The 22,901-nt window shown below is 55.6% G+C and overlaps 2 protein-coding genes across 7 annotated transcripts in view; both read left to right on the top strand.

Annotated features, from left to right (window-relative positions):
• ST3GAL3 (ST3 beta-galactoside alpha-2,3-sialyltransferase 3) overlaps positions 1-13,870 on the top strand; it is a 193,162-nt gene extending 179,292 nt beyond the window's left edge. For 5 of the 6 annotated variants that reach the window (XM_047727345.1, XM_047727348.1, XM_047727349.1 and 2 more), the window contains 3 exons: positions 7,235-7,381; positions 7,575-7,721; positions 12,870-13,870. In XM_047727345.1, coding sequence (XP_047583301.1) covers positions 7,235-7,381; positions 7,575-7,721; positions 12,870-12,959 — 384 coding nt within the window. In that variant the 3' untranslated portion in view covers positions 12,960-13,870. Of the gene's footprint in view, positions 1-7,234; positions 7,382-7,574; positions 7,722-12,869 lie in introns of those variants that run through there. The other variant, XM_047727350.1, reaches the window with a different exon arrangement.
• A 2,178-nt stretch (positions 13,871-16,048) lies between these two features.
• ARTN (artemin) lies at positions 16,049-19,652 on the top strand. The gene is made up of 5 exons (XM_047727352.1): positions 16,049-16,487; positions 16,692-16,841; positions 18,157-18,216; positions 18,546-18,684; positions 18,760-19,652. The coding sequence occupies exons 3-5, from the start codon at positions 18,157-18,159 to the stop codon at positions 19,248-19,250; spliced, it is 690 nt and encodes a 229-aa protein (XP_047583308.1). The 5' UTR covers positions 16,049-16,487; positions 16,692-16,841; the 3' UTR covers positions 19,251-19,652.
• The last annotated feature ends 3,249 nt before the right edge of the window (positions 19,653-22,901 follow it).

The raw sequence follows: 22,901 nt of genomic DNA, 5'->3' as shown, positions 1-22,901 counted from the left end.
TGGGAAAGAAGGATGGTGGTGGATCCTCTGGGAACATAGATCAGAGAAGAAAACAAGCCTCTTGGGCCTTGGTTTCTTCATCTGGGAACTGGACCAGATGCTGGTAAAGGTCTCTTTTTGTATTATTGTAATCTGTGTTTGGGGGGTCATTGGTTGTCCAAAATGTTAGAGAATTTCTTTGTATAAAAAGTACGTGATTTCTATGTAACAGGCCCTCAAGTATTCATTGATTGGTTGATCTGGGTTAAGCATTAACTCTGAGCTATTTGAATCTGTACATAGCCTACTTTTTGAGCTCTTCATTTTTTTTTAAGGGGGAAGGGACAGAGGGAGAAAGAGAATCTATGGAGCCCGATGCAGGGCTCGATTCCACAACCCTGAGATCATGACTTGATCCAGAATCAAGAGTTGGTCACTTAGCTGACCGAGCCTCCCAGGCGCCCCTCGAGCTCATTTCACCTGTGATTTTGTTAGTGTCACTTTGCTGTCCCTCCCATTTTATGTGCCATGCACTTGAAGGTTTTTTGGATGAGTCTTCTCTGTATATATTTTAAGTAAGTGCAGCAGATATTTTAAACCTCTCTTCGGCTCTTTCTCACATTATAACCACCCTACCATGTACGGAGGTGTTTGTATACCGCCCTGTCTTTCCCACTGCGTTACAGATTTCTGCTGGATTAGGAAAACAAAACCAAAAACCAGACCTACGCTTTTAATTATCCTGCGAAGCTGTCCCAGTGGGCAGCGGAAAGCCATGGAATACGGTAGTCCTGAGAGCGTGTGGATCAGATTTGTGCAGGGAAGTGAAGAAATTGAAGGCGGAGGTGGGGAGACCTGGCGGCCTTTGGGGTGACCCCAGGGAGAAGAGCTGGCCTGTCCCAAGGCGGGAGCAGTGGGGAGCAGGAGGGAGCACACCTGCCCTGCTCTGGGCCACAGTGAACCAGCCCATGGTGAGCCTCTCCACTCCCAGACCTCTCCTGAGGGACAAGGGGAGGAAGGAAAGGGCTGCAGGAGGAGATTCCACGAGGGGACGGGGAAGCCACAGGCCCTGGCTGGGGAGGCGCTCTTGTCCTGAAAGCTTCCCCTGTTGCTCTTGGCTGTGCTGAAGACCAGGGCAAGGCATATCCGCCGGAGAACTGCAGCGGCCGCACACTGCACACTGTCGAGCTGGGTCCTGACTTGACTGAGCCAGGGACCTTCCTGGAAGGGGAGGGACTCGACAAGGAAGGAAGGCAGTGTCCAGCTGGCCTCGAGGAGAGGTTGGACCATTCTGTAGGCCTCTGCGTTATGTCCTGTGGGGCAGGGAAAGGAGCCGTGAGAGGCCTGGAGCTACATTTGGGTAGGCCTTCTGGGACAGGGCTGTGTTCTGGTGGTGGGCTTGGGAGTGTCAGCCAGTGGGGGAAGGCTCCAGCGCCCACTGCCCTCCTGCAAGGAGCCAGAGGGAACACACCCCCGCCCCGACTTTGGATGTCTGGATATCTGTGTCCTGGCACTTGGGGTGTCTGGCTCTACAATCCATACAGTCCTCCCAACTCTGGGAAGTGGGTTCCATCACCTCCGTTATGCATGAGGACATTGAGGCTGGAGGAGATGACGTGACTGCCCCAGGTCACACATGTGTGCAGTCGGGACGTGAAGCTCAAGTTTCATGGGCTCCAGCCCTCCTGCTCCCGCCCGGCACCCCGCCTCTCTCATGGCTCCCGTCAGTCTCCGGGGCCTCGGCTTCCACCTGCCCCTTCAGGGTTGGCTGCAGGTTTCTCATCCCCTCTCACCCCATTACCAGAGATTCTCTCTCTCTTTTTTTTTTTTTTTCCTGTCCAAGTTTTTATTTCAATGTCAGTTCACATAACAGTTTATTCAGTTTCTGGTGTAGAATGAGGGATCCGGTACTTCCGTATAGTTGCCGGTCAGGCGCCCTCCTCTGTGCCCGTCCCCAGTTTCCCCCCTCCCAGCACAGGGGTTCTTCAGCAGGGGTCCGCAGGTCCCTTGGCTTCGGGGATCCCATGACCCTCACATCGGTGTGCAGAATGTAAAATGTGTATGTGCTCATGTGTGTGTGGTTTTTTCTGAGAAGAGAAGCCATAGCTTTTATTTTAGGAGACAGGCTGGGGGTTTGTTGGTACTTGGTATTTTTATGGCTGGGAAAACCCCGACATGCCCAAATCATGTCTTGGTCTTATTTCTCCTTTCCCTGAAATTCCTGAGGAGTCTCTGCCTCAGGAGAGTGACAACGGGAGAAAAGAAACCAGAGCTGCTGAACTATTCGGTGCACCAGTTCCGGGGCTCTCCGGCCGGGCTCTCTGGGACTCAAGACCCATGCCCAGGCCTCCTTTCCCCAGAGGCAGGGAGCAGAGGCCGACATCAGGAGCTGGGCCTGCTGCTGTATGACAGCACGGAGCTAAAGAGGGGGGTGTGTGTGTGTGTGTGTGTGTGTGTGTGTGTGTGTGTGTGTGTGTGTGTGTGTTTTAGAGAGAAAGACTTCTTGCCTATCCCAGTAATTGTGACACTCAGTACCCTCAAACCAAAGTAGCCAGATCAGTTGCTTCTCCTCTCCACCGAAGCTTTGGTCGGAGTCTCACAGAGGATAGAGCTGATAAGCTCATTTCTGACGGTTTTACATAGTAGTCATATGGAACTTCAGAGAGGACACCTCATGTCATGGAGAGAACCAGCTTCTGAAGCTGGATCCAGCCAGATTCTCCCCTTGCCTTTCTGAACCCCAGTCGCCTCCGTGAAATGGGATGTGGGGCACCTGCCAGGCGACCCCTCCTCACTTTGGAGCCCAGGTCCCAGACTTCCGGAGGCAGGAACAGTAGTGACGACGGTCATTGGGGTGGCAGAACACCCATCTTGGCCTCATGACACTCGGGTGTCACACTTGGCCCAGCCACCTCTGTGACCTTGATTGCACATGTTGCTTCATCTTGGGGACTGTACCTGTGAAGTGGTGAAAGCAGAGGAGATGGAAACGAGTAAGGTCTGTGAAAACCAGCCAGGAGACTTGCTCCCCACCACCCCGGCCCCCCGCTGTGCCCTCCTGGTTCTCCTGAGCCACCCCGTGCCTCCTGCTCTTCAGGTGGGGGTGAGGGGCAGGTATGGGCGGGAACCCCAGGTGCGGAACTGTTGGGCCTGCCAGGTCCCACAGAGGGGACAGAGGCCTGGCACAGGCTGGCACCTGCATTCCTTTCAGTCCACACCTGGCCCTCTCAGCGGGGGCTCCTCCCCAGGTCTGCATAAGATCTTGGCCATCTCCACCCTTCCCCTTCCTGCGGGGTCCTGTGGTCCCTGCCTTTGGGTCTGTGGGATTCCGAGATAGAATCGAAAGAAGCAGATACGCAGTAAGCCAGGATGGGCTGGAGAGACAAAGAATCCAGTGCGGACTCCCGGGTTTCTGGCTTAGAAGGTGGGGTGGATAGTAGAAGGGATAGAAGAACATACAGATAGTGGAAGAGGAGTCAGAGCAGATCTGGAGAAACCAGAAACCACGTTCACGTCCAGCAACAGCGGATTGGTTCAGTAAGTTATGAGACATCCTGGTGAGACCGGTTCTTAGAAAACAAACTTTTGATGTCTGTAACGATCAGTTATATAGCTGTATCATTTAGCCAAACCTCTGCTGTATACTTCTGGATTTTCCTCTGGTTTGAATTGTGCTTTTATAAATAACACCGAATAAGCAGCCTTTTTTATAAAGGTCTTCACCATTCCGATTACTGTTAGAAGAGAAAGGTTGCAGTCATCAGATACAAAAACAGCCTTCAGGCTTTTGGTCATATTGTCAGTTTCATTTTAGAAAGGCTCTACCAGTTTTACTCTTATAGCGGAGTGCAGGAGAATACCGCCTGGGTGTGCCAACCGCCACAGTGCCAAGATACATACAGAGAGACACATGCACACACGTACACGTATTTTATTTATTTATTTTTAAGATTTTATTTATTGACAGAGAGAGAGAGAGAGAGAGATCACATGTAGTCAGAGAGGCAGGCAGAGAGAGAGGGGAGGAAGCAGGCTCCCTGCGGAGCAGAGAGCCCTACGAGGGGCTCGATCCCAGGACCCTGGGATCATACCCGAGCCGAAGGCAGAGGCTTTAACCCACTGAGCCACCCAGGCGCCCCAACGTACACGTATTTTAGAGGATAACAAGGAACACCTTATTTCAATTTGCGTCTCATTGTCACTATTGGTTTTTTTTATGCTTATTAACCTCGTGCTCTTTCCCTACTTTTATGGTGTCCTGTTAATTTTTTCATTAATTTTTAAAATATGTATTTCTTTTTTTTTTTTTAAGATTTTATTTATTTATTTATTTCACAGGGAGAGATCACAAGTAGGCAGAGAGGCAGGCAGAGAGAGAGATAGAGGAGGAAGCAGGTTCTCCGCTGAGCAGAGAGCCCAATGCGGGACTCGATCCCAGGACCCTGAGATCATGACCTGAGCCAAAGGCAGAGGCTTAACCCACTGAGCCACCCAGGTGCCCCTAAAATATGTATTTCTTATTATCTGTGCAAAATGTTTCTCACTTTTTTGTTTCCCTCATAATTTGATTTGTTCTATTTTTTTTTTAAAGATTTTATTCATTTATTTGACAGAGAGAGATCACAAGTAGACAGAGAGGCAGGCAGAGAGAGAGAGAGAGAGAGAGGGAAGCAGGCTCCCTGCTGAGCAGAGAGCCCGATGCGGGACTCGATCCCAGGATCCTGAGATCATGACCTGAGACGAAGGCAGCGGCTTAACTCACTGAGCCACCCAGGCGCGCCCCTGATTTGTTCTATTTTTAAAAAAGATTTTTATTTATTTATTTGACAGAGACACAGTGAGAGAGGAAACACAAGCAGGGGGAGTAGGAGAGGGAGAAACAGGCTTCCCACGGAGCAGAGAGCCCCATGCAGGGCTCGATCCCAGGACCCTGGGATCCTGACCTGAGCTGAAGACAGACATTTAATGACTGAGCCACCCAGACACCCCACTTACTCTATTTTTGATACAGCAAAACCCTTAAAAATGTTTACAAAGTCAAAATCTGGGGTTTTTTGGTTTTTTAGTGTATTTCTGACATTGCATTAACATGTCAAAAGTTCAGTGATAAAATATACACCTCAATTTTCTTTTAGTTTTGCTTTTTTAGCATTTAGTAATTTCGTGTAGGGTGTGAGAAGAGGAAGTAAAAGGATCTTTTTTCTAAAGAGCAGATTTTCAAATACCACTTGCTGAGAAAATGTTCTTGGGCCCACCAGCAGTGAAGCTTCCTTTTCCATAACCTTAGCTAAATGCATATAAATCTGTATATGGTTCTGCTTCCGGGCTCTCTTGGTTCATTGCTGTTTGTGTTGATTCTAAAACATCTATCAATGCCTTAATAGTTGCAAATTCGTAATATACTCTAATATCTAATATGTAAATTTGGGGGCTATTTTTGGTAAATTTCAAAAGTCCTATTGGGATTTTTCTTAGACTTCTGTGAAGCCCATATGAATCTGGGCAGACTTGGCATTGTGTTAATATTCAGCCTTCCCATCCAATAACATAGTTTGTCTCTCCCGTTTCTTTTTTTAAGTCATTTTTTTATGTCTCTCGATAAAGGATTATCCCTTTTTTTTTTTTTTAAAGATTTTATTTATTTATTTGACAGAGAGAGATCACAAGTAGATGGAGAGGCAGGCAGAGAGAGAGAGAGAGGGAAGCAGGCTCCCTGCTGAGCAGAGAGCCCGATGCGGGACTCGATCCCAGGACCCTGAGATCATGACCTGAGCCGAAGGCAGCGGCTTAACCCACTGAGCCACCCAGGCGCCCAGGATTATCCCTTTTTTTAAAAATATTTTATTTATTTTTTCGACAGACAGATCACAAGTAGGCAGAGAGGCAGGCAGAGAGAGGAGGAAGCAGACTCCCTGCCAAGGAGAGAGCCTCATGTGGGGCTCGATCCCAGGACCCTGGGATCATGACCTGAGCCGAAGGCAGAGGCTTTAACCCTCTGAGCCACCCAGGGGCCCCGGATTATCGCTTTTTTAAAAGTATTGTTTCAGGTCACATATCTTTAAGTCTGTCGCTCAGTAGTTGATATTTTTTGTTAGGATTGCAAATGGGATCTCCTTTGTAGTATATCTGGTGACTGTTTCTGTTGGAGTTCACGTCCCATTACTAAATTATTCTGTCCATTCTAGGTTTAGTTGTTTTTCTTAGGTTTTCTAGGCAAATAACAAACACCCTGAGATACCAGGTTGGAGTCCATGGCTGGGTAACGCCTCCAGTTTGCAGGGTTGGTGCGATTCTCTCCAGCGGTAGTCGGAGCCCAGTGGGTGGAAAAGGTGGATGAATGGGTCGAGCCCAAGTTGAGGGGCTCCCGAGGCTGGGGCAATAGAAGGGCAAGGGGCAGGGGGCTGTGAGCTCTCCTGTGTGCTCCCTAGGGTGACCGACTTCAGGGACTAGACCAGGAAGGGCTCATGGACTGTACAGAAAGGTAGGGCTGGGGGCTGGAGGAAGGGAGAGGGTCAGGAGAGGATGTTGTGGCCCTGGAATGGATGCTGGGATGTCAAGTTTTGAGACCTGATGCCTTTCCTGTACGGGACTGGGCTCCCCGAGATCTCCACTTTGCAGTTAGAGACACTAAAGCTCTGAGAGCTTGTCACTTGCCTAAAGTCACCCACTGCCATCAGTGGCATATTGTGTTCTGCTGTGCCTTACTAGCTCACGTTCTGTCCTTATTTTTCAGGTTCACTTTAGAATAGTTAACTGAAAGCAAGGAGAGACAGCAGAAGGGAAAGGAGGCGAGCCCAGCAGAGCAGCTAGGAGAGAGAGGGCAGGATCCTTGTGGGCCCCTCAGCTGCAAAGGGGAGGGGACAGCTGGCCTGCTGGGTCCTCCTGCTGACCCAAGAATCCCCTCGAACCAGAACGGCACACCTCAGGGCCCCACCCAGAAGTGCCCCTGCCCTGCGATTCACTCTATGTCCTCCCTCACACGTGGTGGCCCCACCATGCGCTCCCTGTCCCCCATCACCTACTCTTGTCTCTGTCACACATCCTGTGTCGTGACCCCCCACCCCTGACCGCAGCATACCAGCTTATCCCTCTACCAGGCTGTCTGTTCCCTGTGCCCCCGGTCCCCCAGTAATTACATAATGTCTGCACCTTGTTTCTCGTTTGCCTGTACACACTTAGGGCCCTGCCCCCCACACACACGGTCCCATGACGAGCTGTGTGCCCAGCTCACGCCCACTTAATGCTGTGTCTGCAGAGTGCTTCTGATGGCTTCTGGAAATCTGTGGCCACGCGAGTGCCCAAGGAGCCCCCTGAGATTCGCATCCTCAACCCGTACTTCATCCAGGAGGCTGCCTTCACCCTCATCGGACTGCCCTTCAACAATGGCCTCATGGGCCGTGGGGTGAGACGGCAGGACCCTGGGGGATGGCAGAGGGGAGCTGGGCCAGAGATGCCTCAGGAGGGGAGGACAGGGTGGCGGCGGGGGGGCAGGGGCCCAGCCCTGGGGCATGGAGCTCAGCTCTGGTGAGTGTGGTTAAGGGTCTCACCCTGGCTCAGTAATCCAGCTGAATTCTGCCCTCCTCCGTCCCCACCAGAACATCCCGACCCTTGGCAGCGTGGCGGTGACCATGGCACTACACGGCTGTGATGAGGTGGCAGTCGCAGGCTTTGGCTATGACATGAGCACCCCCAACGCACCCCTGCACTACTACGAGACCGTGCGCATGGCGGCCATCAAAGAGGTGCCGGGCTGGGTGGGGGGCGGTCCCTGAGCAGGGCCGAGGGAGGGATGCTCCCAGCACAAACGGACAGAGTGGGGTGAACCAGTGGCTGGTCCAGCTGCCCTGAGCCCTGCCTTTAGCTAAGTTGGATCACAGGCATCCATCCCTGCCTTTGGGTCTCTGGTCACCAAGCATCCTCTGTGCCCCTGAACCTAGCGCCCCCTTCCCTGCCCTTCTCTCCTCGAACTTTCCCTCCCTGGCACGCTCCCTGCCCTGGTCCTGCACCTGCCTCATCCTTGCTCTCCCCAACTGCCACATGCTAATCCTGGCACCAGCTCAGCACCATCTTCCCCCAGAAGACTTCCGTGCCCTCTCAGACCACCCAGAGACATTGCCTCTCCGTACCAGAACAGTCCCTGCACCCCTCTGCGTTCCCTGGGAAGGGACGCCCTGTAGCATGGATGCTCTTGATCACCCAGAATGGCTTTCCAGGTGGTCCACATGTCCAGGTGACTTCACGTTCAAGAAGCATTCCTGGTGTCCGGGCTGGCAGCCAGCCTCTTCTGACAGCATCTCTGCCTTCACATCCAGAGCCCATGTGAATCCCTCTCCCAGTCCCCTCACTGCCACCACTGGCCTTCCACAGATGCCAGTCCTCGACCTGCACATCTTGGGCCAGTGCTTTGAGCAGCTTCTCTGCTTCCACATGGGGGGCTGGGGTGGAGCGGGAGAATGCCTCCCCTCTGTGCAGACTCCTAGTCCTGTAAATGTAGTGCTTCCCATCTCAGCCAGCCCTCCCTCCTGCTCGGCACCGTTTCACATGCCCCCTCCAGCCCCGAGCCCTGGATTCCCTGAAGGCTCCCCCACCATCCCTGCGTCCAATGGGAGCACAGGCTACAGCGGGGACTCGGGCAGCTCCTGTAGGCTCGTCCCCTCTGCCCTCCTCACTCCATCACAGCCCGACTTCCCCCTTCCCCTGCCATGACTCCCACAAAGGTCACCATGACTCAGCGCAAGGCTGCCAAATCCAGTGGACACGTGTAAGCCTCATCTCTCCTGACCTCTCAGAAATGCTTTTTAAGTTGACCACTCCTTCCTCTTTGAAACTTTTCCTGCTCAGACTTGCGAGTCCGAGATCTCCGGTGTTTCTCTCATTTCACTTGCCAGTCTCTCTCATTCTCTTCCTCAGCGTCCTTGATTTCAGTCCACCCCCAAAGAGTCAGGATTCAATAGGGCTCCATCCTGGACGGTCTTCTCACATTCCACGTTCTCCAGGAGCTTGACGTCCCCGCCTGTGGGTTAAGTTCCTTTCTGTAGGATCTCACATATGTTGTTCACTCAGGCACCTTAAGCCATGAGAAGTTATTGCAGGAATTTAAGCGTGCCTTGGGAAACCCGGAACAGCCTTATGGTGGGACCCCCCCTGTTGCCTGGAGTGGGATTCAGGAGTGGGGGGGCCCACCGCGGAGCTAGGACAGCTCCAGATTAATGCCATCGCCTTCAGTAGTGGTTCCAGGCCTGCCTCCTCGTTGCCAGGACCCCATTGGTCTTTCCCTCTGTCTCTTTGTGTATCTTCTTGCCTTTTTGGCCCCTGCCTGCACCCACTCGGAACCATTAACACAGCATTCACCTGTCTCCTGGCTTCTGTTCTGTGGTATCTTTGGCCTCTTACACAATGCTTTCATGCAAACTTGGTGTCCGGGTTCCAGGCAGAGGGTGGGAGCTGTAGCCAGCTCCCGCAGGGCTTCTTGTGTTGCGGCGAGGAGTTTGGACATCACTCCACTGGCCGGGACGAGCCACGGGAGGGTTTCAGGCTGCATGTAGTAGGTCACTAGCATGTAGTGCGTCACCTGCTAGCATGTAGTAGGTCACTCTGGCTGCAGCACGAAACAGAAGGCCACGAGGCAGAGATCGAGCTAGCCAGGGGCCTGTCCCAGCAGTCTAGCCAAGACACGAAGACTCCGTCGACTCCAGAGTGGATGAGAAGACGGAGACAGAGACAGAATTTTCGACCGGTAGGGCCTGGGTCTGCCCCAGTGCAGGAATGAGAGAGAAGGGCTGCACCTTCCCTGAAGCCCTCGGGGGAGCCTGTCCCCTTTCTTCTTGGGCATGCCAGATCTCAGTTTCCAGGCCAAACCGCCCCCCCACCCCACCCCCATCATCCTCTGAAACCGGCTGCCTTGATGCTCACGGCATTGGCTGCACCTGCTCCATGCAGGGTGCTGGGGACTTCAAGTTAGGAGATCCCATGGCCTGGGCGTAGAACCTGGCTCTGTACCTTTCTTTCCTTCCCAGTAAGGGGGTAATGATAGCACCTATTCCCTAGGTTTGGGGAAGATTAAACCCAATAATGTGTTTAGAAAAAAAGGCCTGGCACCCAGTAAGCATTCATACTGTTAGTTGTTATTATTAACGTTTTATCTGTACTTGTTACTGTTAACCTCCCAATATCCTGGTTGAGGATTCACTGGAAATGCTGGTGCCTGTGTTTGGGGTCCCCACTGTCCACCTTGAGTGTCTGTAGGAAGCACTTGAATCGTCCAGCTCCCTGGCCCGAGCACTGTACCCCTCTGCTCAGCCCATGGGCCCATTCTCCAGGCCCAGCAGGAAGGGGCGGGCAGCCGAGGTTCCGTGCTGGGGGATCTACAAGGAACGTCAGAGGAGTTTGGAGAGGGGACAGAGCAAAAGAAGGAAGGAGTTAGGAAGGTGAAGGGTTGTGGAGACCAAGGGAGCAGCGCGCAGGGACTGTCCACCACATCTGGCTCTGTTGAGAAGTCTGGTGAGAGGAGCACTGGGAAGCGGCCAGGGGCTGCACCAGTGAGGTGGCCCCGTGTACGGTGGGGAGAGCAGCCTCGAAGGCCAGTGGCTGAGCAGGGAGTAAAGGCAGTGCACAGAGGCAGGCATGGTGCCCAGTACGTGCTCCCAGGAAGCAGGGAGGAGGAGGTGGAGGATGGAGCAGCAGCTCGCTCAGGGCTGATGTGGGCTCACACAGGACTGTGTGAGTTGGGAGCACAGCTGCCTGTTGAGGTCCATGGTCGGCAGGGAGGGGAGCGATTGCCCAGGGAGAGGGAGAGCACTGAGCACCAGCGGTCGGCACAGCCCCAGGGTTTAATGACTGGGTGAGGGGCGAGGAACCAGAGATGGATGAAGGAAAAGAGCTGTAAAAAGAACAGCTGCATCCAGAATCAGGGGTCCTGCTGAGGCTGGGAATCCAGGACTGCCAGAATTCGGCCCCAGCCCGTAGACAGTGTAGACAACACAGTATAGACAGCTCTGGTAAGCCCCTGTGCCGTCCGCGTGGAAGGGAGAATGAGGTGGCTTTGCCTGGCCTAAGAGAGCTACAGCCCAGGGCCATTCGTTGTGTTTCCTGTTTTATTATGGACACTGTCAAACATATTCATCAATGTAGACAGTAATATAATGAGCGCTCATGCATCTATCACTGACCTCCCTCAATTATCAGTGCCTGGCCAGTGTTCACCTGTCCTTCCTTTCGTGCACCCCTCCGCACTGATTATTTGGAAACAAGTCTCAGATATCGTATCATTCTGACCATAAATATTTCAGTAACTTTCTCTAAAAGATAGGCACTTTTAAAAAATTATCATACTACTATTATCACACCTAAAAAAACTTTTAACAGTTTCTTAATATCATAAAAAATGTCCAGTCTTGGGGTGCCTGGCTGGCTCAGTCAGAAAAGCATGCAACTCTTGGTCTCAGGTTCATGAGTGCCAGCCCGACAATGGGTGTAGAGATGAATAAAAATAAGTAAACAAGCTTTTTTAAAAAATCCAGTCTTCCCATGAGCTTTCAACCATCAGTGTGACTCCTGGTGGGTGTTCTTGAAACAAACCCATCAGTGATTGCTTCTTCCTGGGGTGATAGAGGGGAGGTGTAAGGAAAGAGTGGTCTAAGTGTACACATTTGTTCGGATCCTGGCCCTGCCATTCCTCCAGGCCTCTGTGTTCTTACCCTCAAAATCTAATTTCATTCAGCACATCTTTATTGAGCACCTACTATGTGCCGAATAGTCCCTGCCTTCAAAGAGAGACAGTGTGCCGAATGAATGACTCTTCGAGGGATGAGGGCAGATCACGCTGGGGGTCTGCAGCAGGAAGGGACAGGTCACAGATGGCAGAGTGTTGTGACAGGAGCCTCAGGGGAGCCAGAGGTTTTAGGGAGTTTGGAGGGGCAGTAGTGTAGATGCAGCGATTGAGAGAGGCAGACCCTGCAGACCTTCCAGGCACTGTGGAATGTGGAGTGGAGAGAAGAAACAGTCACCATTTGAGATGTGTCTGGGGACACTGTCCTTAGGAGCAGCCAGGTTCATGGTTAGCCCAAGAAGTCGAAGGGCATAGTCAGAGGATACAGGGAATTTGGCCTGCGTTTCCGATCAAAAAGATTTGGCAAGCTGGAGAAGGTGGACTGGATGAGACTAGGGCCAGGACAGAGCCCTGGGTCCTTAGCCCCAGCCAGCAGTGCCTGTGAACACCACGGTCAGGCTCCCGCAGTACGGTCAGGTGCATACAAACTCCAAAGAGGCTATCTGCTTTCCCTGAGCCAGTCAGTCCGTCCTTTTTCATTCTTTGAGGGACTTAGCCACCAGAGCCTCCTGGTACAAGTACCAGGGACAGGAGAGAGCCTGAGCCCAAGTGCAGTCTTCGCCCAGGAAAGGCCCAGAAGGCGGCATCTTCCCTGTAATTTCCACATTCACAGAAAGGTGAGCCTCTTGTCCTCAGCCCCCCACCCCCATCCCCCGGCTCCTCTGATCTGGGAGGCAGGATTTCATCAGCCTGGAGACCGCGTTGCATCAGGCCAGAGGATGACTAAGTGACCCCCACGCAGTCCTCCTTCCAGCAGGCCACAGCCCCCAGGTCTGGGCCAGCTCTCCCTGACTCACATGGTCTACCCTCAGGGTGCCTAGGAGCTAGGTGCTCTGGATGCACAGCTAGACAAGGAGGTAACATCTGTTGAACAGAGTGTGTGAAGGCCCCTGTCTTCGAAGTCTTGGAAGGAGAGGAGAGGCAGAGTTCTCGTAGGGCGAGGAAAGGGGTTCTGGGAAGGGAGGACGATGAGCAGATTTCCCAGTCACAGAGCACTGGGAGAGTGTTGGGCAGAGGAGAGCACCGAGCTCCACTCATCCCTTCCCTGTGCCTTGCCTTCCAGTCCTGGACGCACAATATCCAGCGAGAGAAAGAGTTTCTGCGGAAGCTGGTGAAAGCACGTGTCATCACTGACCTAACCAGCGGCATCTGACGTGGCCCCAGCACATGGACACGGAGGTCCTGGCACCGCCAAGAGGAAGCAGCAGCCACCACCACCTGCCCACCCCATTGGCCTCAGTCTGGCTCTGCCTAAAAGGTGCAGGAGTCTTCAGACCCAGAGAAGGACAGTGCCAAGTGGTCCCAGGGGTGGCGAGGCCTTGGCAGGGCAGCCAGAGCTGTGTCTGCCCAGAGGCCAGCCTCAGAGACCAGCACTTAGCCTCATTCTCAGCCTGGGTCCTTGAAGCCAGAGGGCCGGAAGGCCACCGGTCGTGCCCAGCAGGCCCAGCATGCAGGAGGTGGACATCAGGCAGCAAGGCTGCTGCTGGAATCATTTCTCCAATCAGTGTTTGGTGTATTATCATTTTGTGAATTTGGTTGGGGGGGGAGGGGCGGGATAATTTATTTTTAAATAAGGTTGGAGATGTCAAGTTGGGTCCACTTGCCATGCAGAAAGAGGCCCACCAGGGGGCCCGCCGGGCAGTGGTACCAGCAGGCTCCCTGGAGAGTGGGGGGGGTGGTGCCACGACTAGCCCGTGCCCTGCTTGGGGCTTGGCAGAGGTGGGCAGGATCTCATGCCAGCCCCCTCCTGCTCCTGACACTGTTTGGCCCTTCTTGAGGAGAAGATGGGGTATTCCCATTCACCAGCCCCTAACTACCCCACAGGGAAACCATCATTTAAGCCAACAAGACAGACCCTGGCTTAAGCAGAGAGAACTTGAAAGCTCAGGAGGCGAGGCCTGGCCGAGCCTGATGGAAATGCCCCCCGCCCCCCAGCTGATCCGTAGGACGGTGCCCCACAGCCTGGACTGACCAACTCGGCAGCTGGACTGGAGGGAAATGAGGCTCAAGGACCTTGTCCAGGCTGTGGCAGCCGTCCTGGAAGCAATAAAGCTCTTCCCTGAATCTGGCCTCCTCTGCTTTCTGTGATGCTCCCAAAAGAAGCAGGACCCTGGGCCTCGGCAACGACATGAAAGCCAAGGGCCATCTCTCTAGCCCACAGATTCCTGGGCCCCTTCCTCTTCTCCTTCTGAAGCCTCTCCCATCCCTCACAGTCTCGCACCCTCTTCACCTTAAGAGGCCGACCAGAAGTAGGAGGGCATGCCCCAGGGTCTGCCCTACCCCGAAGGAGCCAGAGGGCAGGGGGCTGAAGTCCCCAGAGCCCCAGTTACACAGGGACAGAGATTCCTGCAAGCTCAGGAAAACGATGGGCTGAGCCCCGACATAGAGAGGCTCATCGACCACACTCGCTCCTGGCTCCCAGGGCTGAGCTCCAGAGGGAATAGGCCCCATCCCCACCCAGAGCACAAAGGCACACCCCTCCCCGCAACCCCTCTCCACCCACACAGAACAGGAAGGCAGAGCCCAGCTCTAGGCACCCCCAGGTGAACCCGGGAAAGAACACCCCCCACCCCGATGCCGAGAGACCTAGAATCGGATGGCTCCCCTCCCAGTGTCCCCAGGCAGGCCTGAGATCAGGGCAAACCACACCCACATCTGAGGCAAGGAGTGCACTTCCTGCCAGAGCTGCCACTGTGGCAGTAAGTGAGGCTGGCTGGCTCCCTTGCCTTTCGCCTGCCATCCCAAGGGCCACCAGCGTCCCATATGCCCCCTTAACTGCTGCGGTTGGTTCTCGGGCAGAAGCCGCCTCTGCTGGGGGGAAAGCCAGGCCCTGACAGAAGGACAGGTACACCCAGAACTCCCTTGGGATGCTGCTGGAAACAGGGCACCATTCCAAAGAGTTCCTGCATTCTACGGGAAGGCGCCCCCTGGAGTTGTACTGGGCCTAGATGGCGGCCTACAAGAGGCAGCCATGACTGATTGAGCCCCAGGTTGCAGGAAGCAACAAAGGGAGGAGCTATTCCCTGCTTGGTCCCCTGTCCCCCAGGGGTCCTGTCAGGCCCGCAGACAGGCCCTGCCCCCCCAGCCCCAGCAGCTCTCTGTGCTCTTGGCTTCCCCTGCACGGGACCTGCTGTCACAAAGCTATGGTTCTCGGCCCTGGCCATACACCAGGCCAACCCGTGCAAACTGGAAAACCTGCACATGCCCACCCCAAGATTCTGATTCAGGTCTGGGGTGGGGCCCAGATGTGGGTGGTTTTTAAAGGTCCACAGGTGATTCTGATGCATAGACAAGGCCTAGCTGGTCCGCACACGTCCCCTGAGCACTTTCCTCCCCACCCACGGCTCCCAGTTGTCGGCTGGTCGGTAATTCCCCAATTGCCCTCTTCAGCCCAGCTCTCTCCGCTTTGCTCCAGGCTACACAGTCGGCTACTTCCTGAACATGGTCACTAAGGTAATCCACAGGTCCTTCCAAAGCCACACGTCAAACACCCAACTCCGTAGCTCCTGTCTCCAACCCATCCTCCTCAAGGGAGCCCTGCTGCCAGCATGCACCCCTCCACCTGGTCACCCGGGCCAGAGGCGCATCTTTTTCTGTCTTACCTCTTCATCCCATCCAATCAGGCACCGACTGAATCCAAGAAGCTGTGGTCTGAAAAGCTTTGTGGCCCTCTGCCCCCCAACCCCGAGTCTCTGCCTCAGTCTCCTCTCTCCCCAGCAGCCTCCCTACGTCTCCCACCACCACCCCCGCAACCAGCCAGTCACTGCAGCACATGTCTGGTCGCACCAGTCTCCTGCCTGCCACCTTCAGTGGTCCCCAGTCCACTGGTATAAAGTCCAGACTCCCCAGTATGACACACAGGATCTGGCCTTTCCTTACCTCTATCCGTGTTACTCAACCTCCACCTCACCTGCTAAATTGCTGTAATTAGGCACCTGAAACACTACCCTCCAGCTCCTACCTCAAAGCTTCCGTGCATGCGTCTCTCCTCTGTGACCCTCCCCTCTGCCGCCGGGGAGCTGCTGCCCCAGGGAGCGCAGCGTTTGCCAGGCGGGCGGCAGGGAGGCTGGAGCAGGGTCAGGCCTCCGGAGCCCCAGCGCCCCACTTCACCAATCCAACAAGTCCATGGTTCTGCGGAGAGAAGAAGCTTGCGGTGGGCCAGGGATTGGAGAGCAGCCACGGTGGCTTAGCCAGCTGGGACCCCGGAGCCCACGCCAATCTCAGGGCCCCACAGCAGAGGCAGCGACCGGCCTGTCTCCTCCCTGCCCGCCCTCCGCCCAGCCTCCCAACTCCCTACTTTGCGTGCCTACAAACTCTGAACTCCCAGTTCCCGTGCCTCTCCACCGCCCGGGCTCTCCACTCTGCATCCCCAGGGTCCCTTCCCAGCGTCTCCTCCCCCAGCCCAGCTTGGGGGACCTAGCGTATCCCGGGGGGACCGGATCCCAGCAGGTGGAGCGGCCAGGTGAGCCCTGAAAGGTGGGGCTGGGCGGGGGCGCTCCGGGCCCCACCCCGGGATCCGGTGACGCCAAGGCTGGAATTTGACACCGGATGGCGGCGGGCATGAGGCTGCTAAGGGATGGAGTTGGGCTCGGCCCCCAGACACGGCCCACGGGCTCTGCCAGCAGCAGGTCCCTCGGGCCCCAGCCCTCACTGCGTCCCGGACCCAGAACCCTGCACCGCGGTAAGCCGACCTGTTGGCCCACCCTTGTTCCAGCCCTGGGGCTAGGGGGAGCAGGCAAGAGAGTTCCCCTCCACTCCTCTCTCACATCCTCCCTCTCCTGGGCCAGAGGCATAGCTCTCCGCCCCTCCCAGCCCCCTCAGTCCCCCTGTCGCTGGTCGGACTGCGCTAGCTCGCCGTAATGTGAGGCTCCCGCTGCCGCTACAGGGCGCAGACTGGATGCCAAGGCCACGCTTTTGGCTGAAAGGGGCGCTGCCAGGTGCACAGCCCTGGGCATGAGCCTTTTAAGCTGCGGAGGAAAGCTCAGCACCGGTCCCAGGAAAGGTGCCTAGGAGACCACAGAGGAGGACCCCTGTGGTGAGTATCTGGCTGGCAAGTGGGGAAGCAAGGACTGGAGGACCAAGTGGCCCCCAGACGGCTAGGAGGGAGACGGCCTGACCTGCCCTCAAGAGACCAGCTCCTGAGCTCCCCCTAGCGCAGGGGGTCACTGAGGCTGCCTGGCCGTGGCTTGCACTCCATCAATGAGAAGTCACTAGCCTGGTCCCTCGAGGCCGGATTCAAGTAGAAGCACACCAGGGAGGCCTGCCTGGGGAGATCTGGTCCACAGGTATGCAGGCGTCCTGTGTGCTGTGGGGTGGGACCCAAGGGCAGACCAGCTAGTGAGGGCTCTAGGGCCCCAGAGGGGTGTTTGGGAATGCCAGCCAGGGTGGGTTCACCAAAGTCTTGGTGGGGCTCAGAAAGGCTGGCTGGGCTCAGGAAGCATGGCTCATGGGGTAAACTTAGAGGAGTAGGGCCAGGCTACCAGACCCACAGGAAGCTGGAGGGGGACAGACCTGGACCAGCTCTCAAAGACCAGGTTGAAGTGGAGGCCTGGTTGGCCCTCCTGGGAGTTGCTCAGGCATGAGTCTATCTGAGCACGGCCAAAAGCCGCCCCCCCACCCCCCCACCCCCGCTTTGAGTCTGCAGGCTTGGCAATGCTGCCCCCTGGTGGCCACAGGGAGCCATGCCCAGGCCCCATGTTCGAGGGCCATCAGCCCCCATCATCCGCTGGCTCATCTGTGGGGAGAAGAGAGAACTCTGGCGGCCCTGGGTCCAGACAGAGATCACAGAGGAGCAAGGAGCAGCAGCGCTGGGTGGGCAACACGGGCTGATGCTGGGGCATCGCCGACATCAGATAGGTCAACAGCAAACACCCTGAATCCTCTCTAGTCCACATCCTCCTCTGTGCCATGGAGACAAAGGTCTCTGTGGGACCCAGAGTGTCCAGCTACTTCCTTCTCCAGCTGCTCCTGGCAGCTCCAGCCCTGCAGCACAGAGCAGTGAGGTCCTGGGGCAAGAGACCTTGGGATGTGAAGCAGTCGCCGAGCTTCCCTGGGTCTTACTTGTGCAGGTGGAAAATGAGGATTATGCCAGCTACCTCATGGAGTTGTGAGGACTGAAAGAGGGAACAGGTGCAAAGTTCCAACACAAAGTTAGGTTCTCAATGCAGTTACTTCTCCTCCCGGGTTGAGTCCAGCCATCCAAGTCCCTTGTACTTCGTCTGGAAACACGGAAGAGGAGGGATAACCTACCCAGAGGATAACTCATCTCTCATTGTCCCAGGATGCCTCAAGAGGAGGAGAGGGGTGGGAACAGGTCAGCTAGGGCTGATGGGCGCACCTGGTATTGACAGATGGAGCCCGGATGTGGAAGCCCTTCTGTGCTGCCCCACTGGCCCCCGCCTAGGCGGCAGGTGAGTGGTTCTCCCAGTGACTGCCACCTGGAATCGAGGGAAGGTGGTTTGAGTGGGGAGGCAGCGTAGGGCTTGGCCTGGGCTGGCGACAGAAGAGGTAGAAGGAAGGGTCAAGGAGGGACCAAAAGTAAGGAGGAACGTCAGTGATCTGTCCCCTCGGCTCCCTGAGGCAGCAGACCCACTATCCTCCAACCTAAACCCTTGGGGAGCTCCCCCCACCCAACTAAGCGCCCATCCTCTCTCTGAACCCCGCTGCCCCAGCCCCTTCGCGACCTCCCTCCACCCCAGCTGACATTCCTCCCTGAGGCTCCACTGCTGTCTCTGCGCAGCCGGCCCTGTGGCCAACCCTGGCCGCTCTGGCCCTGCTGAGCAGCGTCGCCGAGGCCTCCCTGGGCCCCGCGCCCCGCAGTCCCGCCCCGCGCCTCGGCCCCGCTCCGGCCCCGGCGCCCCCCACCGGCCACCTGCCCGGTAGGTGAGAGGGCGAGGGGGCGGGGCGGGACGGGGCTGGCCCGGGACCCGGTGCGTGACTCCGTCTCCTTGCAGGGGGCCGCGCGGCCCGCACGTGCGGCGGAAGAGCCCGGCGGCCGTCGCCCCAGCCGCCCCGGCCCGCGCCCCTGCCGCCCGCGCCCTCGCCGGCGCTGGCCCGCGGGGGCCGCGCGGCGCGAGCCGGGGGCCGGGACAGCCGCGCGAGCCGGGGGAGCCGCACGCGGACGGCGGGGGCGCGGGGCTGGCGGGGCTGCCGCCTGCGCTCGCAGCTGGTGCCGGTGCGCGCGCTCGGCCTGGGCCACAGCTCCGACGAGCTGGTGCGTTTCCGCTTCTGCAGCGGCTCCTGCCGCCGCGCACGCTCCCCGCACGACCTCAGCCTGGCCAGCCTGTTGGGCGCTGGGGCCCTACGGCCGCCCCCGGGCTCGCGGCCGGTCAGCCAGCCGTGCTGCCGCCCCACGCGCTACGAGGCGGTCTCCTTCATGGACGTCAACAGCACCTGGAGAACCGTGGATCGCCTGTCGGCCACTGCCTGCGGCTGCCTGGGCTGAAGCCTCGCTCACGGGGTTGGCGGACTGCACCCTTACCCGCGGCTTCTGGCGCCCGGGGCCCTATCGCAGGAGAGCCCGGGGTGGGGTGGGGGCGGGGGGTGGCTCGGGCCTCAGCCCAAAACCGAGGCCTCTGCCCGGTGAATGATGGCCATGAGCCCCCGAGAGATATAGGGACTACGGGCCTGGGGCCCTAGGGTCCTCGCCCTGCCAGTCCCAGCCCTGCAGACACCAGACACCTCAGCTGCGGAGACCTTAGGACCCGCTTCGCACAGACTCTGGCACTGACTCGGCCACGGCCCCCTGGCCTCAGCCCAGGCCCTGGGGGCACAGAATCGGAGGAGACACACGGCAATCACATTGCCCACGAGGGCCTGGACTCACTCGTGGGAGCTGGACCCCTATTTATTATTCCTAAGTTATTTATTTACTTCGGTGGTTTGTCAGATCCTTTCCTGGGCAGTGGGGCTGAACGGGTAACAGCAGCTGAATGGGGATCAGGGGCTGGCCATCACCCTGTCTTCATGCTGACTCAGGAATCACATGCCTGGCCTGGATTTGCCATTGCTTGCCTGCAGTCACCAGCTCTGGGATATGGGGCATGGAATACAGGCAGAGTGGGTGGCACAGGGGTGTTCTCCAGTCCCAACAGGCCAGCTCACACACCCCTGCACCATCCCCAGCCCTTGGGACCCAGAGTTACAGTTGGAGAGAACCCTACCCTTGCCACATCAGGCATTCTGGGGGCCTCACTTAATGTGTAATGACACAGAGAACCACAAACTGCCCACCCCAGGGTCACTCATCTGTGTCCTACCCTCCAGGGCACTCTGACAGGTGCATACACTGCCTCTGCTTATAGACAATCCAGCACGGGGAGCTCACTGCCCACATTCCATGAAGCAGCCCAGGGCAAAAGAGCATCTGCAAAGGCTTCGGTGGGGGAAGAAGGTGCAACTGGTTTGAGGGCGGGGGGATGAAGCAGAGAGCATCAAGGGAATTAGAGGGCAGGAAAGGACTGAGGGGGCCTCCCATAGGGACCTGCATTTTGAGAGATGAACAAGGATATTCATTTATTCATTCAACAAGTATTTATTAATTACCTATTATATGGTAGACACCAGAGATACAGAGGTGAAAGGGACATGATCCCTGCCCTTAAGCTTAACTCAGGAGAGACAGACTATAATTATGGAAGTTCAGTTTGACAGATAGTATGAAAAGGACAAGAAGCTAAGAGGTACACACCTGCTTCTGGAAGGAAGAAGAGGTTAGTTCTGACTCTGGCCTTCCACAGTGTCCCCGAGTCATCTCTCAAAAGTCAGTGCAATCATCTGAGCTTTCCTGCCTGTCCCTATGAAACCCTGTTTCCTGGGTCCTGTGAATTTGTCTGATATGATGTTCTTCTTTGGAAATAAGATGAGGGCCTGCATTTAGAAAGGATGCCAAGTCTGAGGAAGCACAGGGCATCGAAGGGCCATCGGGAGGAAGGGATATGTGGTCTGGAGCTGAGAAGGGAGGTCTAGACTGGAGATAGATTTGGCAGCTGTGAGTACAAGGGCAGTGGCTGTAGCCAGGGGCGCATGAGAGCACGGTGGGAATGAGCTGGCTGAGGGTGGTACCCCTCGGGCATCTGCCACTGCTAACCAAAATTCCTTCCAAACTGTCTAAGTGCCTGGCTGCTTTGGCACAGTTGCCTCCTTCACTCGGGCCAGAGTGAGGAGCAGACAACAGGGACGGCTGTGTGCGTTCTGGGTCAAGGAGGAGAAACGGGTCTGTGCTTCCACTCTTCCATTTTCACTGCCCCAGTTCTAGGTGCTCCCCAAACTCTGGTGCTCTCACACTGCCTTCAAACACCCCTTTGCCCCGTCTCTCTTCCTCCAAACTGATTGAGGATCCTCAGTCCCCAGCCCTTCCCACCTGCACCCGAAGAAAATGGAACCAGTGCCATGCAGTTTGCAGACACCTCATGGAGGCCTAGGCCCTGGCCCTGGTTGGGGATGAAGGAGGACATCCCATCAAGCAGGGTCATGGGGTCCAAGGAGCCCCTGCTGGAAAGACTTGAAAACCTGGCCTAGCCCCCAAGCCCTCCAGACCCTGTCCTTCAGGGGTCATTTCAGCTCTCAGAGACACTTAAAGAAGACAGACTGAAACCACCTCTGACAATGCTCAAGAGAGCACTGACCTGGCAAGAGAGCCAGATCAGAACCCAAGTCAAGGGTGCTGGCTCTCAACAGTCCTGATTGCCAGTCCTTGAGCAAGTAGGGTCCCTCCAACTCAACGATGCATTCTGGGCCCCAGAGAGATTGTGCCCAACATCTCACACAGTCCCAGCTGAAACTGTACCTTCTCTAAGAAGAACACAGTCCCACAAGAACCCAAATCCCTCTTAAAGAATAAAATAAAATAAAGCCCCTTTCCCCCAAAGGAACAAGTTCCAGAGCCCGTAGTTCTCAGCCTACAACTTCGCAGAGGTCACTGGCACGTGAACTCACCAGGCAGAGCACTTTCCACTCCCGGAAGCCACAGGTGGTATTTCCATTCTTGACCGTAGTCTTTGTTTCACATTTGCAAAAAAACTACATTGCTCCTTTGAGTGGTCTTCCCAGAACCAAGCTATGGTCTCCTCCAAAGGGCTATCAAGTCACCAACTCTTATAAGATGGAAAACTACAGGCAGCTTTGAAATGGCAGTTTTTAAAGCTTCAGGGAGCACCCAAAACTTCCCTGAACATTTGGTTCATCCAGGAACTGAGGTGTGGGGTTCCATGTGCTGCCCCCTGCACTTGCCAATAGCTTTCTTCCTCTCCTGTCCAAAAATGGTCCTGTTTCCCCTGTGACAGAGTGTATGTGCACCAGCTGACTCACTGAGGTCTCATCTGGGAAAGGAGAGGCTGTGTAGAAAGCTAAGGGATCAGAGAAAAGATCTAGGAGAGTCTGCACTATGTGAGATCACCTTTCTTGGTCACAGGAGTGGTTCTTAACCTGTTTGGGGGTTGTAAAGTCCTTAGGAACTCTGATGAAAGCCGGGGGGTTCGCTCCCTACACCCCCAAGTGATGAATTCAATTTATCCTACATCCTATAGATAGGTTTTTCTAAAATGCAAATCCAATCATCACTGCCCACTTGAAACCGCACTTAAGATTTGTTGAATGACTAGACTCCGACTAGATTTTGCTTCCAAGCTAATCCAGCCCCCCTCCTTACACCTTTCTTTCTATTCTTCAAGCCCAGACCAAGTTTCTCCTCCTCAGGGAAGCCTACACTCACCTTCTTCAGCCTTAGCAGGTATTGCCAATGTCAGCTTCCTCCACTGAATACAAATACAAGTCCTCCTTTCCCTTTTGATCATTTTCCCCCTGCTGGGATAACTGGCAAGAGTTAATTAAAGATCGGGGTGCCTGGCTGGCTCATTCTGAAGAGCATGGGACTCTTGATCTCAGGGTTGTGAGTCTGGGCCCCACCGTTGGGTGCAGAGATTATTTAAATAAATAAACTTTAAAAATAAGAGTTAGCATAAGGACAAGTGGAAGTGAAGGAGTAGGGTCTGCTGGGGTCTGCGGTCAACCAGATCTATGCTGGTCTCTGCTACACTAGCTGAAAGCTCAACTTTTCTCAACCTGTTTCCTCATCGGAAAATGGTGACTAAAAAAC

The sequence above is a fragment of the Lutra lutra genome, chromosome 4 (genome assembly GCF_902655055.1).
Source record: "Lutra lutra chromosome 4, mLutLut1.2, whole genome shotgun sequence".
NCBI lineage: Eukaryota > Metazoa > Chordata > Mammalia > Carnivora > Mustelidae > Lutra > Lutra lutra.
The sequence above is the reverse complement of the archived record's forward strand: the minus strand, read 5'-3'. Positions and strand labels throughout refer to the sequence as shown.

Excerpts from the sequence above, each read along its gene's own strand:
- ARTN (XM_047727352.1), top strand. The coding sequence starts at position 18,157 with ATGGAGCCCGGATGTGGAAGCCCTTCTGTGCTGCCCCACTGGCCCCCG. Across the intron at positions 18,217-18,545 it reads GGCCCCCGCCTAGGCGGCAG|CCGGCCCTGTGGCCAACCCT; the intron begins GTGAGTGGTTCT and ends GTCTCTGCGCAG. Across the intron at positions 18,685-18,759 it reads CCCCACCGGCCACCTGCCCG|GGGGCCGCGCGGCCCGCACG; the intron begins GTAGGTGAGAGG and ends GTCTCCTTGCAG.